The 16,705-nt window shown below is 38.1% G+C and overlaps 1 protein-coding gene across 1 annotated transcript; it reads right to left on the bottom strand.

Moving 5' to 3' along the window:
• Nucleotides 1–7,880: 7,880 nt before the first annotated feature.
• On the bottom strand, nt 7,881–16,421 carry rhcgb (Rh family, C glycoprotein b). The gene is made up of 11 exons (XM_007545505.2): nt 16,055–16,421; nt 13,206–13,398; nt 12,490–12,640; nt 11,219–11,366; nt 10,938–11,104; nt 10,640–10,777; nt 10,405–10,541; nt 10,122–10,246; nt 9,928–10,001; nt 9,361–9,428; nt 7,881–8,756 (listed from the first exon to the last, which is right to left on the bottom strand). The coding sequence occupies exons 1-11, from the start codon at nt 16,272–16,274 to the stop codon at nt 8,708–8,710; spliced, it is 1,470 nt and encodes a 489-aa protein (XP_007545567.1). The 5' UTR covers nt 16,275–16,421; the 3' UTR covers nt 7,881–8,707.
• Between the last annotated feature and the right edge of the window lie 284 nt (nt 16,422–16,705).

The following is a 16,705-nucleotide window of genomic DNA, read 5'->3' as shown; positions in this document are numbered from 1 at the left end:
GACAAACACAAAGCATACACCAAATGAAACTTTGCCTAAAAGATGGCAAAACATTTTAGCGCCAAAACATTTTGGAGGGAAAGGAAGCATCGTCTAAAAGCTCTGTGTCTTGCCAGTCTGTGAATATTCAACCATGTGCACAAATCTTTTTGCATAAGAATGGAGACGAGGGCCTGTGAACTCCTCTGACACTGACCTCTCTCCCAGGATGTGAATAGTTTCACTCCCGGCGGCATTTCAGTCAGACCTGAGAGCCTTGCTGCAGCTTGCCTATAATCAGGCTGATTTAATGCATCCTACAAGTCCCGTCTTCCTCATCATGCAGCTCACAAATGCTGCTTCAGAGGAGTCACTGTGTGGCTTTTCACTGCATCCAGGGAGCTACACACAAACACACACACACACACACACACACACACACGCACGCACGCACGCACGCACGCACACACACGCACGCACACACACACACAGTCCTGCCTCTGGGCCTGCTGCCAGGGGAGCCAGTTTGAAACAACAGAGGGGGGTTTCTCTTCTGAGGTCTCATTAAAATCAGCAAGGTCCTCTTTAGAGGAGATGCTGCTCTATCAAGAACATTTTGGAGTTATTATCTCCAATTCAACTAAATTAATTTGTTATATAAAGGCCAACTGTGTAAATATTGCACAGTTGACACTGAAATCATCTTTTTTTTTTTTTTGTAAATCTGCAATGTGCATGCACTAAAATAAATACAATCAAACCTTATGCATTGTATTAATGAAACTTTGTAATAAGTAATCCAGAAGCTGAGCTGAACTAAAGAGAAACGACATTTGGTGCTAAAAAAATTGCAATAATTGTTGCTTTTGTCTCTTGAATTAAGTCAATAATTTATGTTCAAATTAATTGTTAGTAAATAGCGACGTTTTCTATTTCAATTGTATTTATCTTCGGGAAAAAGTGAATTATTATATCTAAGTTTATTTTAGTGATGAAATGAATTTAGTCGTGAAAAATAGAAAAAAAATATCTAAAATATGCATAATTGTTGGTTTAAACGAGTCGAAGCGGTGCTGAAAGGACAGCGCCGCAGTCGTTTTCTGGAGAATTTTTTTTTTCTTTTTCTTTTCTTCTTTTTGAAACCATAACATAAATCATTAATCACTAGATGGTGACTGGTAAAAGAATATTTAAATATATAATTTGCAAAAAATAAAAAATAAAATAAAATCGTGCCTTTATAAGCTGTAGAAATATCTTCCACCCACTCTTTTCAAGGCTAAGAGCTTTATTAACGTTTCTCCGCGCAGGTTTTGGTTGAAAGGCCTCTTTTGATTGGCTTACGCCACCCTCAGTCCCGCCTCCTGTTGCAGATTGATTCTCTGATTGTAATTCGGTTTAAAGATGATCACAAGGCCTTTCAGTCCTCTGCTGCAGACGAAACTCTGCACCATATAAGTCCGTCAGGTAACATTTAAAGGCTTAGAACCGATCAAATGAATCAAATTAAACATGGCCTAAAAAGATCAATTGAATACATTTTTTTTATTTTACCGGTGCATATAATTTACACATTTTGCACTGATAATTACCACCGTAGGATAATTATTAAATAAATATATACACATGCGAAAGCTGCACAAACTTCTATATTCTCCACCTATCCACTAATAGAAGCCAAACCAAACATGTTATGCTTTGCGTTATTATTATTTTTTTCAACAATTAAATCAGTCAGTTCATTTTTGAAGTGAAAGCAATTATCCGCACTTTGATTGCACTTTCCAGTAAGTTGACTTTGATGTCTCAGAAACCTGAGATATCAGAAATGTTGAGAAATGTCTGGGATATCTGACATTTTTCATTTTTTCAAGCAAAGTACTAACATCTCTGGCATGTTGACTCTTATTCAGAAAATACGTTCAAGTGGCCTAATGAAACTTCTTTTAGCGACTGAAAAAAGAAAAAAAAACTTTTTCAGACTTTACTAATTGTCAGTTTACTTTAAAACTGTCTTAACTGCTTTGAAAATGAGACAAAAGTAATTTTAATTTAAAAAACTAATTCTACAGCAAGTAAGAAGGAAAAATCTGTAACATTGAATTTTCCTAATCTCTACATTTTTTTTATCACATTTTATTTTTTCTAACAATAATATTTAGTTATTGCAGTTTGATGTATTAGCATTGCTTACTTAGGTTAAAAAAAAACAAAACTTTGACTGGGTCCCTCTTACTTTTTACTTATAATAACATTTTTGATGTGGAAGAATGAAAAAAATAAAACATATAATCTTGAATCAACCTGTTTGTTTTTCTAATATATTAGGACATATGAATATTTAAGATCAATTTCAACAACTTCAATAATTTCAAATAATATTAATGAAAAAAACTAAATAAACCCAAAGAAAAGACATTTTAAAATGTATCATAGAAGGTAAACAAATGCAATTTCTGGTGAGGAATAAATTATGGCGTCCCAGATTTTCTCCAACTTAAAAGTAGTTGCATTACATCATGTACACATGACTGGATCATTTTACTCAACATTTTCTAGGATGCTTCCCCCACCCCCCTACCTAAACCCCAAACATTTGTTTTGGTGTGCTGCAGTGAAAGTAAACACCATGGTTAAACACAGAGATCAGTCTGAGGCCTGTGAACATGGCTAAATCTGACCATCCAAGCAAGTTCACCATGAAAATAGAAGCAAAGTCAGTTTCACCAAGTCTGAAAATGTCGTGAAGAGATGTTATGCAGACACTCACCGTTGATAAGAAAGCGCATGTGTTTGCAATTGACAAGAGACTCAACATGCTTAACTTTCTTAAAGTGTGCAAGATGGAAACAGTTGGTCTCAGAGAACAGCATGAAGGCCTGAGTGATGTTTGCCACAGAGAAGGTAGATTCTCTAATAATGTTTTTGGAAAGGTTACTCTAAAACTGAATTATTTAGACACCAGAGCAGGTGGCACCAGTTTGGCCTAAAAAAAAAAAAAAGAAAGAAAACATTTGATATTCAATGAAAAGAACCTCATTCCAGCTGTGGAACATAGAGGTGGAAGTGTCATGGTGTGGGGATGCTTTGTTGCAATAAGACCTGGACCACTCCATCATCAAAAAATCAACTTAAAACTTTATTTGTGTCAAACAGTGCTTAAGAAAAATGTGAGAACATTTATAAAGAGAAAAAAAAAAGAAAATGAAGTAAAAAAAAAAAAATGCAGATGTAGCTGAACTGCAACATGCAGCCAGACGACTCAGAACTTACCAGTAAATCCAAAAATGTATGTCTTTAGTAGACAGATCTTCCTCTGACTCATCTCAAAGATCAAGTTAGTCCAAAAATATGTCTTATTCATATGTTTTCTGGAAAACGTTTCTTTATGAAAAAATGTCAATAACGTGAATGTACAAGACTTACTTTAAATGCACTGTTCTGTATGACTGAGAAACAATATGCATATTCAACACACTTTGCGATTTCTTTGTTGTTTCATCTCTGCAGGAATCTAAAGCCACATTCCTACAGCCTGATTTCTGGGTGAGTCACCATTTAGTCCTTCATGGACTCAAGGGACCTGAACCTTGTCTGATGTGTGGCTGCTGTGTTAACCTTTGACCCCGGACTGTCTGGACGGAGAGTCAAGGTCAAGGGGAAGTGGGTGTGATGGTTTCGGGGGTTAGACGAGGGTATGGGGATGGGCGTGAACAGAGTCTGATGGGGTGGAAAGGGCTCTCTGTCTGGGAGAGCAGAACCCAGACGGTCCCAGACGTCTCTCGAAGGGGACACTGTGTTGTCTGTGCAGCCTTGTCTGTTCCCACTCACCTCTTTGGGCCTTGGAGGGGGAAACAGGCAGTGGATGTTTGGGGACTAGCAGTGTGACGGTTCAAATGGGTATATGATGAACAAACCAAAAAAATACTCATCATTAAACTGCAGAGAAGCATGAGAATAAGATGCAATATCTATTTTAATAATCTGATTAACTCATGCAAAATATTTACTGAAGTTCCAGTTTTTTGAAGTTTACAAAATTTATTACATATATTTTTTGTGTATTTTTTATCTTGTAAAACTGAATTTCTTTAGATCGGGTTATAATGTATTGCTGTTCTACGGCTGTTAGCCTAGTTTCTGTCGTCAGATGGGATTTAGCAAAGTGATTTTGGATTGTACAGGCCTGGCATTAATTAGCTCGGGTGTGGCTTATGAAACAGGATCAAAATTATGGTTTTATTTCAGTTAATTCATAATTTAACAAGGGGGTGGAGTATTATTATTATTTTTTACTTAAGGTCAGATTGGCTTTGATACTTTCCCTCTTATATAAATAAATGATTAACAGCTTTTTGTATTTACTCCTATTATCGTTGTGTAATGTTTATACTTGTTTGATGACGTGAAACATTCATGTGAAAAGCAGCAACAGAAGCCTTTTGCAAAGAGGTAAATATCTTTCACCGCATTAAACATCGCCAAGAATCTGCATTTTCATTTGTTTTTTCATCCTCCTTATTGCACGTCTTCTCAACTCACCTGCAGCAGAGAAAGTTTATACCTTCATGTAGAAGTAGCGCCCTCTGCAGGTATAAAGCGGCTATTCCACTGTGGCATACATGACCATCCTGCAACCCCACTAAGCCTGCAGCACCCTGTCATCAGAACTCACATTCATGGTCACACATACGAGGCCTCACAGACCACCGGCCCCACAGGGCGATCTGCAGTGGAGCGTGTAGCCACCTGTCAATCACCAAATCTCTGCCGCCTTAAGAGAGACATTTCGCCTGGGATAACAGCAGCCCGTCCCTCCCCATACATTCTGCCTCCCCTGGCAACCATTGCCGGATGACTGAGGGGCTTTGTCCCCCTCACAACAGGAGTCCGCCATTGAACCCAGAAGCCCCGTAGCAACGAGAATTAAAGGGTGTCAGAAAGGGGGCTCTTTTCTGTGAAACAGGGGTGAACGCTGTGTCCTTGTCCCCACGTCTGGGATTCATATCACAGGCCTGAATGGCATCAGCATCTCCTTTTAAAAGCCAGTGTAACGGAGCGTATGAAGGGGCTAGCGCTGAGCAGATAGGATCATGGTTAATCTGCTGTTCTTCGCTACTGTGGTCCGATAGGGACACTTAAGCAGCCTCTGTGGCATGGGGAGTTTCTGGGGATACCTGCAGTGGATGAAGCTATAGATGGAAAACGGGGACGGAAGGCAGGACACGAATCGCAACTTCTCGACTATCTAATCAACATTAAACATTCAGCTAGCTAAGAAAAGTTTAAGAAAGACTTTTAATGATGTACCACTTACCTGCCTATAAGAGCAGACTGCAAGAGCTTTAGTTATTGTAATTTAAAGTATTTGTACCCCTTGAATTTTGTCACAGTTTGGCACATTAAAGTCACAAACTATAAAAGTGTGCAGTCGTAAAAGTGGAAGGAAAATAATGTTATTTCCAAAATTCTTAAAACAGTACTGTGCATGACGTATATTCTCGATGCCACCTCCACCACGTTTCACATTTGGGAAATTGACTTAGTACGATGAAAAAGATTAACTTTGGCCTCATCTAAACCAAACTTCAAATGGGATTTCTTAAGGTTGTGTTTCAGTGATGGCTTTCTTTTTACCACTCCTAAGTAAAGACCATAGTTCCTGAACCGCTTTATGACTAATAGCGGTTCAATTGATAAATCTAGTTACCATGGGCTCTTGTTGCTTGCCTGTCAGTTTAGTGGACATGAACCCACTTCTTAAAAATATATATGTATAGCAGAGCTTTAACAGAGATTTTTAGATCCATTAGTGAAGATTATGGATGAAATCTAGATACCGTAATTGGTAAATGGAATGCATAGGTTATGGAAGAAAATGCTATGTTCTATGATGTATCAGAAGTCTAGATAGGAACATGTGACAATCTCCCCAAAACGTTTGTAGGGTTAAATTTGACCTCTCAATCACTGAAATGTTTGATACTCCTTTAAATAAAACATGGGTTTTATTTTGGAAAAGGGTTGATAGAGCACAAGTTTCCTCTATAACTGTATAACAATTACGAAGTCGTACTGTGTACATAAAATATGTACATCAACTCTGTCTTCTTGGATTTAACTGAGCATCACTTTGCAGAGAGGACTTTAAAAAGTTTTTGAATGCTTCAGATTTCTCACTGAGAAATAATCTATGGGGGACCCTTGAGCTGCGTAAGATGTGAAGAGATTAGGTAAAGAGAGAAAAGAGTGAAAGCCTGAAGGGTTTATTAACACGTTTACGGACTCCTGGTTGCTTTCAAAGTGGCTTTTATTGCTCAGTTTATGGCGCCGTGAACACACAGCTCTGAATACTATTTGGCTGCTGCATATTCTTGTAAAACCTCAGTGAATTCAGGGTTGTTGTAATGTTGTGTAACTGCCACACCACAGATGTAATGACCAGACAAGAGACGCAAGCAAGAGACAAAATTGTTGTAAGATTAGTTTCCGAGTCCTAAAAGTTAATGACAAAAAGCAAAACAAATACCAGGGTCCAGCATGACCTCCCATGTTGTATTTAGATCTGCACAGCTCTGTAAATTTTCCCTTTGCTTGTATGTTCTTTTACATTAATGAGCTTCATGGTGGAGCCCTTGTGTAGGCGCATGTTTTTGTGCAGCTCTCATTCTAAGCTTCCATCCTTCACCCTTCGTTCCCAGTTCCCTCCTTCACTGAAGCTGTCAATCAAAGATCATGATTGAGTCAGACAGTCAGTCAGTCAGTCCTCAGCAATGAAAGAGAGGCCTCATTCCCCTTTTTATGCCCCCTTATGTCTCCAAGTATTCCAGTTCACCTTCTCCTTGGCCCCTGTTCTTACTCAGTTTGTATCTTGTGGAAGACATCGGGGTCTGTTTGTAAAGGTCGGATTTGTCATGCATTAAGGCCAGGTTGTCCAAACACAGAAGTGCAAAATGAACACATTTTCAAAATAGCTCCAAATTCGGTTTAGCAACGTTGAATTTTGGCCTTTAAGTGGTTGATGAATAAACATGAAGAGAAGTTAGGGCGGGAAATACACGAGTGGGGATGGTAGAAGAAGACGAAGAGGCCCCGTTTTTGTGTGCGTGTGACATGAGGGAAGTATAGAGGGCAACGGAGCAGCCTTTCTTCCCAGCAGGGCTGCATCGCATTTAATTGGAGCACTTGTGGCACCATTACCTCCTTTACTCAAACACGTTCCTGATGACAAAAGAAAACAGCGCTAAGCCTGCCTTTGTTGGAAAGGAGACTATATGAGGAGACGGATTCCTCGCTGCTTCTCATGTGTGGGAATCATCCACACTCTCCCACAGCGAGCTGCTGCTGCCTTCCACCAATCAAATGCCAAGGTTGGGGAGGTGGCTTGGTGAGGGGTTGATGGGGGTGAGACTGCTCAGAAATTCAGCCACCATGGGTGAATGACCGACACTGGCGCTGCTAGATGCAGAGAGAAAATATGGCATCTTCAGAAAAACCAAACGTCATGCTCTGTATCTTTGCAAATGGCCACTTTTATGATACATTTAATGCTAATGTGGGAAAAAAAAAAACACTGAATCATTTTCCTGATCAGTGCTTTTAAAATATTTGTCCATCAGGGTATATGTTTTGCATCATTTGCTTCCCCTCGACTAAGTAAGGATGATTTTCCGTATGTAGTTTGTTTTTAGTCAGCACAGTGTCATGAGGGCTGCTGACCTCCGTCTGACCTCAAGTAGGAGGAGGACACCAAGATGCTATGAAAGACCCTTGCTGTTGTTTTTTACTCGTGAAATTTATGTTTAGAACTAATTCTTTAAACCAAGACGTAAACTTCTCCGTAAAAGTTTGTTAATTAAATAAATCGGATAAGTTAGACTCCACACTTTTGCTTTGGAAAATATTTTTATCATTAATTCTTAATTTATTATCAATTCAAATTAGCGTTAAGAAACTTCTAAAACAGTATCACAAACATTTTACACTTAGCTGACAACATCATTAATTTGTCAATTGCAAACACTTTAGCTGTTTGCTTAGAGTTAATTAATTGAAATGCTTGTGGAACATTATTAGTACTTCAGGCACATTTATTTTGTGTACTGGACAAAAAGGAGAGCTCCCAGATGGAGGAAGTTAATATGATACAAAATTCCCTACTTGTGTCTTATAAAGCATCAATAAAGTGAGAATATAATATAAATGCTAAATAAGAAGAAGCCCTTAAAATCACAGCATCATTTAGTTTGTAACAGTTGTAACATTGTATGGCTTTCACAATCAGGAACATAATAAACATTTTTTTCAAACTCTGTAAAAAATGTACACAAAGAAACAGAAAAAAAAAACAATAAATGACAAATAAAAGATAAGATTTGCCTGTGAATAAATGAAAGTGCAGAAAAACGTGTAAATTAGGAAAAGACTTGATTAAATTCCCAAATTGGTGTTAAATGAGGTGCTGATATTTATCTTTTCAAATCGGAGCTATATTTCACTATAACATAACACATATTGAAAAAAGAGAGAAGAAAACTTCACATCATTAAATTAATTTCTCACTTCTGAAATGAGGCAATTTGAGGTAAAAACCAATAAAAATTTTAATATTTCTCATTATTTTTTTTTTTTAAAAGCAAATTGTTTTCCACGTATGGTTTTTTTTTTTTCCTCCAGCAGAAAAATAATAAAATGAAAAGGCGGAACAGCCAATCAATTCAGGAACCATTCATGATCGGGTCCTGGGATCTGGCTCCATGTTGAAATTTGTGTCATCACTGAAAAGAAAGCAAAATTACATAAACAGTCATGTTGAATGTTGTGCTCCAAATATGAAGGAAGCATGCAAAATAACCTCCCCAAAGACCTCTGACTCTTAGATTTACATGAATTTCAATAAGATTTGATCAAAGTCCAGAGTTCATCTTTCTATGATAGATGAGCTAATAGTAGATTTATTATCAGTGTAAACATGACATACACACATAGGCTGCTACATAAACCCAAGGTCACTTTGATGAGTCATACACATGAAGCTGTTCTGCAGAGACCCCCATCAACAAACAGCACGAGAGAGAAACTTCACGTGGATTTACTGAGCAATGGATCACGTCAGCGTTTTGTAATCGAGCCCGCACTGCGCGGCAGAGGCCTCTGTGCGAAGCCGCACTTTCTTCTCATGGTGTATTCCTCACATTAAAACATTGTACCGTAATCCCCATCAAGAGCAAAAGCAATGACCCACACCTTCTCTCCTTAAAGTGGACTCTGCTGCCGCCAAGAGGACAGTAAATGGCAGCACGTTTTTAACTGTACAATGTGAATGTGAATCTTTATGACCAGATTACTTTAAGCTAATATACAGATGAATCAAATACTCACACGTCTTTGTTCCGCATGTGGTTGTTGTACTGCAGGATAGGTGGGATACTCTCTTCGTCCTCTGGCAACTGGAGACAAAGCAGCAACCGTCACAAACGTGTGGCATTAAAATCTGAGATTTTCTGCCCATTTTGTTCAACTTTGGAAACCAGAAAAGTTTTTGACACTAGCATACAGCACCAAATCGCCCGGAATTTGGTTTATGTAAATAAAAATAAAAGGAGCTGGGTATCAGGATAAAGGAACATAAATATAAATCCATGCCACACTGCAATTAAAATAGAACATTTTAAAAAAATCAGATACTATTTGGTTTCACTTCACAATTATGAGCTTGTTTGTGCTGTTTGGCCACATTGCATCCCAATAAAATACACTGAAGTTTGTGTTTGTAATGTAACAAAATGTGGAAAGAAAAAAAAACACCCAGCAAATTTATGTTAAATTTACTGTTCCTATAATGGGTGTGAACATTTTTATTTTTTATCAGAATTATAAGTCCCTTTTATTTGAATATTTTCTCTTTATCAAAATTATTTTAAAAAGTATAAACTGCCTGCCTCTTACCTCCCAGTAAGCTTCATCATCAAAGCAGTTGTCATCTGCTGGATCTCCCCAGATGGGTAATCTCAAGATGGCGCCTAGAATGACAAATAAATGGCAAAGTTATAATGTAGAAATATATAGTTTGTAAAGTGAAGCCATTGTGTTGCAACACAGGAAGATCCCAATCATTGTTTTTAAAGTTATTAATTCCCTACCGACTATCAAGCCTCCTCCTATACCGAAGATGAGAGCCACACAGAGGCCTCCGGCCTGGTGACCTCCCTGCTTTGTGGGCACCATGTTCGCAAAAGCATCTTTGAAGTCAAAAGTGTTCACCAACCTTTAATTGAAAACAAGACTTTTAATTTTGCTTTAGATCTGCAAAAAAAAAAAAAAAAAAAAAAAGACATTCACAGCAGCGTAACCTTCAATTTAAATCGAATTAAGTTTCTGCTAATTTGTCTTTTTGTTTTCTCCTTATTAAAAAAGGGAACATACCCGTCATGGCCATAAACCGACTCTGACGCAGCTGCAGCAGTGATGGCTCCAACTATGCCACCTATAACACCTGGCATGGCATGGAGATTGTGGATCCCACACGTGTCTTGGATCTTCATGTACTTCTCCATGAAAGGCTGACGGAGGGATAAGAAGGTGTTCACTGAGGTTATTAAAATCACAAAAGCCGGAGCTTATATAATACTTTATGATGGCTGCCAAATAAAGATCTTACAGTAATGTATATGTATCCAAGTGTGGAGATAATACCACAGCAGAAGCCAACAATGAGAGCTCCATAGGGCATCAGCATGAACTCAGCTGCTGTTCCTACTGCGACGCCTCCAGCAAGTGTTGAGTTCTGGATGTGAACCTGGGAAGCAAAACCCATTAAATTAAAGCAAAAGTATTTGATTTTAGTCCAAACGTTTACAATAAGAAAAGAGAAAACACTAAAAATTTTTGTCTTTGCTAGTTTATTATTATTATTAGTATTATTATTATTATTATTATTATTATTTGCTTTTCCTTACCATATCTAATTTTCCATGTTTCTGGAAGAGGCTTGACACAGCCACAGTAGTGAGCACAGTTGAGGCCAAAGCCAGGTAAGTGTTGATGGCCGCTCTGTGCTGCCCATCACCATGATCGGTGATTGCTGAGTTGAAGCTGGGCCAGAACATCCACAAGAAGAGGGTACCTGTGCAAATAAAAGGCAAAGTAATATGAGTGGACAAAGCAGAATAAGAACACAAACAGGAAAAAAAAATAAAAAATCAATGTAACACAATCTTTTGTACTAAACCCAGATTACCAATCATAGCAAAGACATCTGAATGATACACAGAGCCTTGCAAGCGTGAACTCTGGTCCAGGTTGGGCCGATAGAGCATCCATGATATGGAAAGTCCATAGTAAGCTCCAAAAGTGTGGATCACCATGGAACCCCCAGCATCCCTGGCCTTAAGGAAGAAAAAGTAGTTTGAGGTTTACAAAAATTGCATATATTTATCATCAGGATAAAAGGAGATTAAAACACAAAACCTTAGATTTGGATTTCTTTGTTTACAGTGCCTTCATAATTGACACATTCAGATGTGTGTAATTATCAAATGGAAGGGAGAGGGAAAAAAATATATGGCTATGTTTGCAGTTTGCCACAAGCCAAGCAGGAGACAGAAAAAGTGGAAGCAAGTGTTTTGGTCAGCTCGGACCAAAATGTAACATTTTGTCCTTTCAAAAAACACTATGTGTGATGACAACTAAGATCCTTCATCACCCTCTAAGTATATTCTGCTTCCTATTCTGAAACAGAATAGGAATGATATTTAGAGGTGAACCTAACAGACCCAAAAAATGTCTTGGTGCAAACTTACCAAGTTCGCACCAACTAAACTGTATTAATTACATTTCGGGTAACACTTCAAAACTTTTCTCTACAGAGACTTTCGATCTATTCTGGTTGAATATGAGTTATTTTGGAACATGGGCAAAAATTTCAGTCTGCAGATGTGCAAAACTGAATGAGGAATTCACCTGAAAGACTTGTAATGCAGCGACCACTGTTTCCACATAGTTCTGGGAGTAAAATGCAAATCCTATTCACAGTTTTCATATTTTTAAAGATTAAAAAACATCTTTTATTCTACTCTCCTATTATGCACTCTCTTTCAAATAAATCCTGTTAAATAGCCATCTGTTATATTTTCTAAGTGACATCAGATTAGGTTGTAGATGGGTGAACATAACCATTGCTTAGTTTACAGTAAACGGACAGATGTAATTAAATCATTAGCAGTGTGTATGAACTGCAGTATTTATAAGGTGCAAATGTATTATGCCATCAAATTATTATCAGAATCAAATAATAGTTTTACCCCCTTGTCATAAAATTATTGTCAGCGTCTAATAATAATTTTACCTCCAGTACTTTCTCCCCTTTATATGATATCTTGGAAAAACTCCTTTAATTGTCTCTCTCCATTTGAGAGCATGGCTATGGAGTCTGAAGCCTGATTTTGTTTGCATGTTGATGGTGACAGACAGCCAAAATCGTAAAGGGAAAGAAAAAAAAAGACAACTTACATGGATGAGATTCAAGATGATAAATTCCTCTACAGCAAAAAGTGTTACTCCAAACAGAGTCAAAACCATCAGCTGGACCGGGCTGACCTTTCCCAGCAGAGCACCGTATGCGATCAGGCAGCCGGCTACACAGAAATCTGCATTGATAAGGCTGAGCAGAGAAAACGAAGAGAACAAACAAGGCAACAGGAGATCAGCAGCAAGCTCAGAGTATCTGTGATGGACTGTTTATCTTTAGCAAAAGTCCACATTGAAATTCATAAACCATAAGAATGTATATTTTTTTAAGCTCTGAAGTATGAGGGATCAAATTTCCTTCATTGTTACTGAGAGTCAGGCAGAAAACACACGTCTCACTTTGTTTGGCACACAGCGAGCTGGTGGCCCTTCAGCCATATCATCATTACTAAGCAGTGCAAGTTTTTCTTTGCCTTAAAGCCACAAACAGTTCATCAAAGGGACAAGAAGTATTTTTTTCTGGGAATCTGCCTGTTAAACTGGTTCCTCCAACCTCTTTTTTTTTTTTTTTTTCCATCTATGGAAACTATGCTGGTCAAAACATAGTCCCGTAGGATGTATTTCAAATAAAGATAAAAACAAATAGTTTACTGGATGACCTGATCAGGTTATTGACTTTTTTCACTTCAAGTTCTGTAATAGCACTGCTGTAAACTACAAACACTTTAAAATTAGCCAATTATAGCTACAGTGTTTACTTTTCAACTCCAATTTTGATCTTCCCATCAGTGTAGTCCAAGGAGTGGAACCAGCCCTGCATCAACAGCGCCCACTGGAGGCCGAAGCTGGCAATCAGGAAGTTGAAACCCACTCCACCGAAGCTGTAACGCTTCAGAAACGTCATCAGGAAACCGAACCCCACAAATATCATCACGTGTACGTCTTGGAAACCTGGAAAAGAAACAAGATGAGAATGGATAAATGGAAGCCATAAAATTAAAAGGTCCTTCATCTGAAACAGGACTTGCAACAAGCAACTTTCCAAGCAGAGCAGTCTGGTTTTAAAGGTAAAAAAAAAATGGTAGCATAAAAAAGAACTTAGATGAGCAGAGAATGAGCAGAGAAAAACGTCAAATCAGTTCTCACAGAATTTCACCATTATTTGTTCCACTTGCCTTTTTTTGTTCCTGTTCTAAATCTTTTGGATTTAAAACATATTTACCTGGCCAATCAGAAGCAGAAGAATCACATATCTAGAGACTAGGGCAGAGTTTCAGAATTTATAATGTGTAAAGTACAGATTTATCCTTAGTCGAGATTATATTGAAATTACAAACTAATTACCTAACAGTGCAAGGTGTTAAAAATGTATACATTTCATCCTATTGACTGTAAGTCAGAACTGGAAGGATAACCGTTGTTAGGTGTTCAAACAAATAACGTTGTAATAGATATGCCCTTCCCAGCAAATAAAGGCACGCATCGTCTGTGTGCTGACTAAACTTGCTTAGAAAAGCATTACTGATGTGAACTGCACCATCGCATGAAAGAGCACTGAATGCAAACTATATCTCCTTGTTGGCACATCTACATGTCACTTGTACATGAGACATGTTACAAGTGAAGCTTGGATAAGACATATTCCAAAACAAAATGCCAGGAGAAAAATTTGTCCAAAATTGACTCATTTGTCAAATGTGTACAATGCTGTCCAACCAACACAAAAATAACTCCCCACCAGAGAGAAATGATGAAAGAGGAGTCTTATTTCTGCTTTGATACACCAGAGAACTGCATGACTGCATACCTGCTCATATGAATTCAAAACAGTAGCAAGTTGTTTAACAGAAAAATGTCAGGGTTGTTTGGAGATCACAGTGACATAATGACCAAAAGTTTTTGAGTCCTTATGGCTTAAAATAAAACATATCTGATACCTAGTTTCAAATACTTTGAAATAAATTAAAGCTAGTTTCAAATGCTTTGAAACTAGCTCTAATTTCTTTATGACGTGCTTCTTAAATACCAAGCGTTTGTGTAATGGTCCAGTGGCTCTGCCCAAATCTAAAAGTGCAAAATGAGCTTGAAAATTGGAGAGCAGACTGAAGAAGGATCTGATCCCAATTTTTTGAAACTTTAACTGAGAACTGAGGTAAACATCTATATTCCAGGTATTCCTCTTCAGAGATGAGTGATGTTCCTTTTCAGAGTACTTCCCCCCCAACCTAAAAATTAGAGAACACTTCAAATGTTATTAAACTTTGCTTTTCCTATCTAAATGCTCTTACCAAATGCATTTCCTAAGTGGATTCAAAGCCCCACATGGATGAATCTATGTTCCAGCAGAGAACCAGTTCAGGCTCCACAGACAGTTTGCTTTGATAACATGCCTCCTCAATGCAGGTTGGCACAAGGGCGTATTAGATACAAGCGAGGTGTCATGTGAAGATGACTCAAGGACTCAAGCATCATGGTGCTTGTTTATTTTTCCATGAACTTAAAAGCTTATTTAAGGGGCACTGTGGTGGTGCAGAGGTTAAGTACAACCCACATATGGAGGCCTTAGTCCTCAATGTGGCCGTCGCAGGTTCAATTCCCAGCTTGGCAACCTTTGCCATATGTGTTACCCACTTTCCTGTCAATTCACTATCAAATAAAGGCCACTAGAGCCAATGAAACTTTTAGATCATGGGAACTTATGATATAGCAAATTTAATTAGGAGTTTTTTAAAAACAAATTTATACATTGATGCACCAACAAGGCAAAAACCTAAAAAGAAACAATGGAAGAGAAAAAAAAGTTAGAAATAGAAAAATGCCATTAAGGACTGTAAATTGAGGGAGGAAATGAATTGAAACATGGTATGGTGATACAGCCGTATCTTGTTTTAGGACAAACAGCCTGAATCAAAACATGGATGCCGGCATCTGCCAGTCAGTTTTACTTGTGTCACAACATCACAACTGCCTGACACATCACACGACACCATATGTTCCGCCTGCCCTGTGAAACACCAACGTCTGCATTGTAAAGCCAAAACAATCTCCCACTGCTTCAGTTTCCACAGACGAAGGGTTCTGTTTGGTTTAGAAACTGAGCTCCATGGGATTATGTTTATGTTATATAATGTCAGAATGCATCATGGAGATAGATTTATGATAAACAGAAATTGACACTGCAGACGTTCTGTGTAGAACAAAACAACCACACCCATGTAAAACAGTCTCAAATGCACACTTCTACAGAATCCAAACAAATGTTACATAAGGAAAATGAAACAAAGGAAAAGCAGTGAGTCCGGAGATGTGAGGCGTAGAAAAAATAGAGATAAAATCCCAGAGGAATGAAAACCCCCGTGGGAGACATGCAGAAGCAGGCATCAGATCTTTGTCAGCAATTCAGAATAATATGAAAAGTCATCACAATATGATACCTGGCACTAATTTGATATTACCAATGATAAAGTAATAAATAAAAAAAAGTATTTAACCTGTAAGATGTGGAAAAATGTTGAGTTTTTTGGCTTCCCTTGTTAGCAAATGATAAAATAGAAAAGAAAACTCAGAAAATATTAACTTGAGTAAATAGTTAAATAGGTTTACTTACTTGGATATCTGAAGTAGAAGTCATTCTGTATGTCAGTCAAATTATTATGTTTTCTGTGCTCAATCCAGTGTGGGTCTGATTCTTCATCATATCGAATAAAAACCCCAAACAGAATGATCATGGCTATCTGCCACACCACGCACACTGCCGGCAGACTTAAGCGAACATTAGTATTCTTCGTGCGGTCGCACATATCCCTGAAGCTCTGAGCAGCCCCCATGTTGGCTGCTTTTACTGTCGCAAATTTTCCAGGTGTCGGAGACCCCGAAAGCTTCAACGTCTCAGCTGAGCTGCTGTCTGAAAAGCCCAGAGCATCTTCAAGCTCCAGCTCAGGTTTAAGAGGAATCCAGTCTAAGGACACTCCCACAGAGATGCCTCCCTCCCTGCATATGGAACATACCTACCTAACTCTTTTCAGGGACATTTTTTCTTTACTTTTAATATTGACTGTATAGACATGTTTTTGCTACCAACATCGATGAAGCCTCAACAATTTTTTAGGATGTTTTGCCGGAAGAAAGGTGGTTCACGGTTCAATATAAATGGCAAATCCCATTCTTTACTCTCAACATATGAAGTGATGTGGTCAACCACATCTTGCCTCCTCCCTCAATACAAACAATGATTGCATGTCAGGAAAGGTACAAAGCC

The sequence above is a fragment of the Poecilia formosa genome, unplaced genomic scaffold (assembly GCF_000485575.1).
Source record: "Poecilia formosa unplaced genomic scaffold, Poecilia_formosa-5.1.2 Scaffold13, whole genome shotgun sequence".
NCBI classification, from domain to species: domain Eukaryota; kingdom Metazoa; phylum Chordata; class Actinopteri; order Cyprinodontiformes; family Poeciliidae; genus Poecilia; species Poecilia formosa.
The sequence above is the reverse complement of the archived record's forward strand: the minus strand, read 5'-3'. Positions and strand labels throughout refer to the sequence as shown.

Coding starts and splice junctions, on each gene's coding strand:
- rhcgb (XM_007545505.2), bottom strand. CDS start 16,274: ATGGGGGCTGCTCAGAGCTTCAGGGATATGTGCGACCGCACGAAGAAT. Junction 12,641..13,205: donor ATCAAAATTGGAGTTGAAAA/GTAAACACTGTA, acceptor TTCTCTGCTCAG/CCTTATCAATGCAGATTTCT. Junction 11,105..11,218: donor AGATGTCTTTGCTATGATTG/GTAATCTGGGTT, acceptor TTATTTGCACAG/GTACCCTCTTCTTGTGGATG.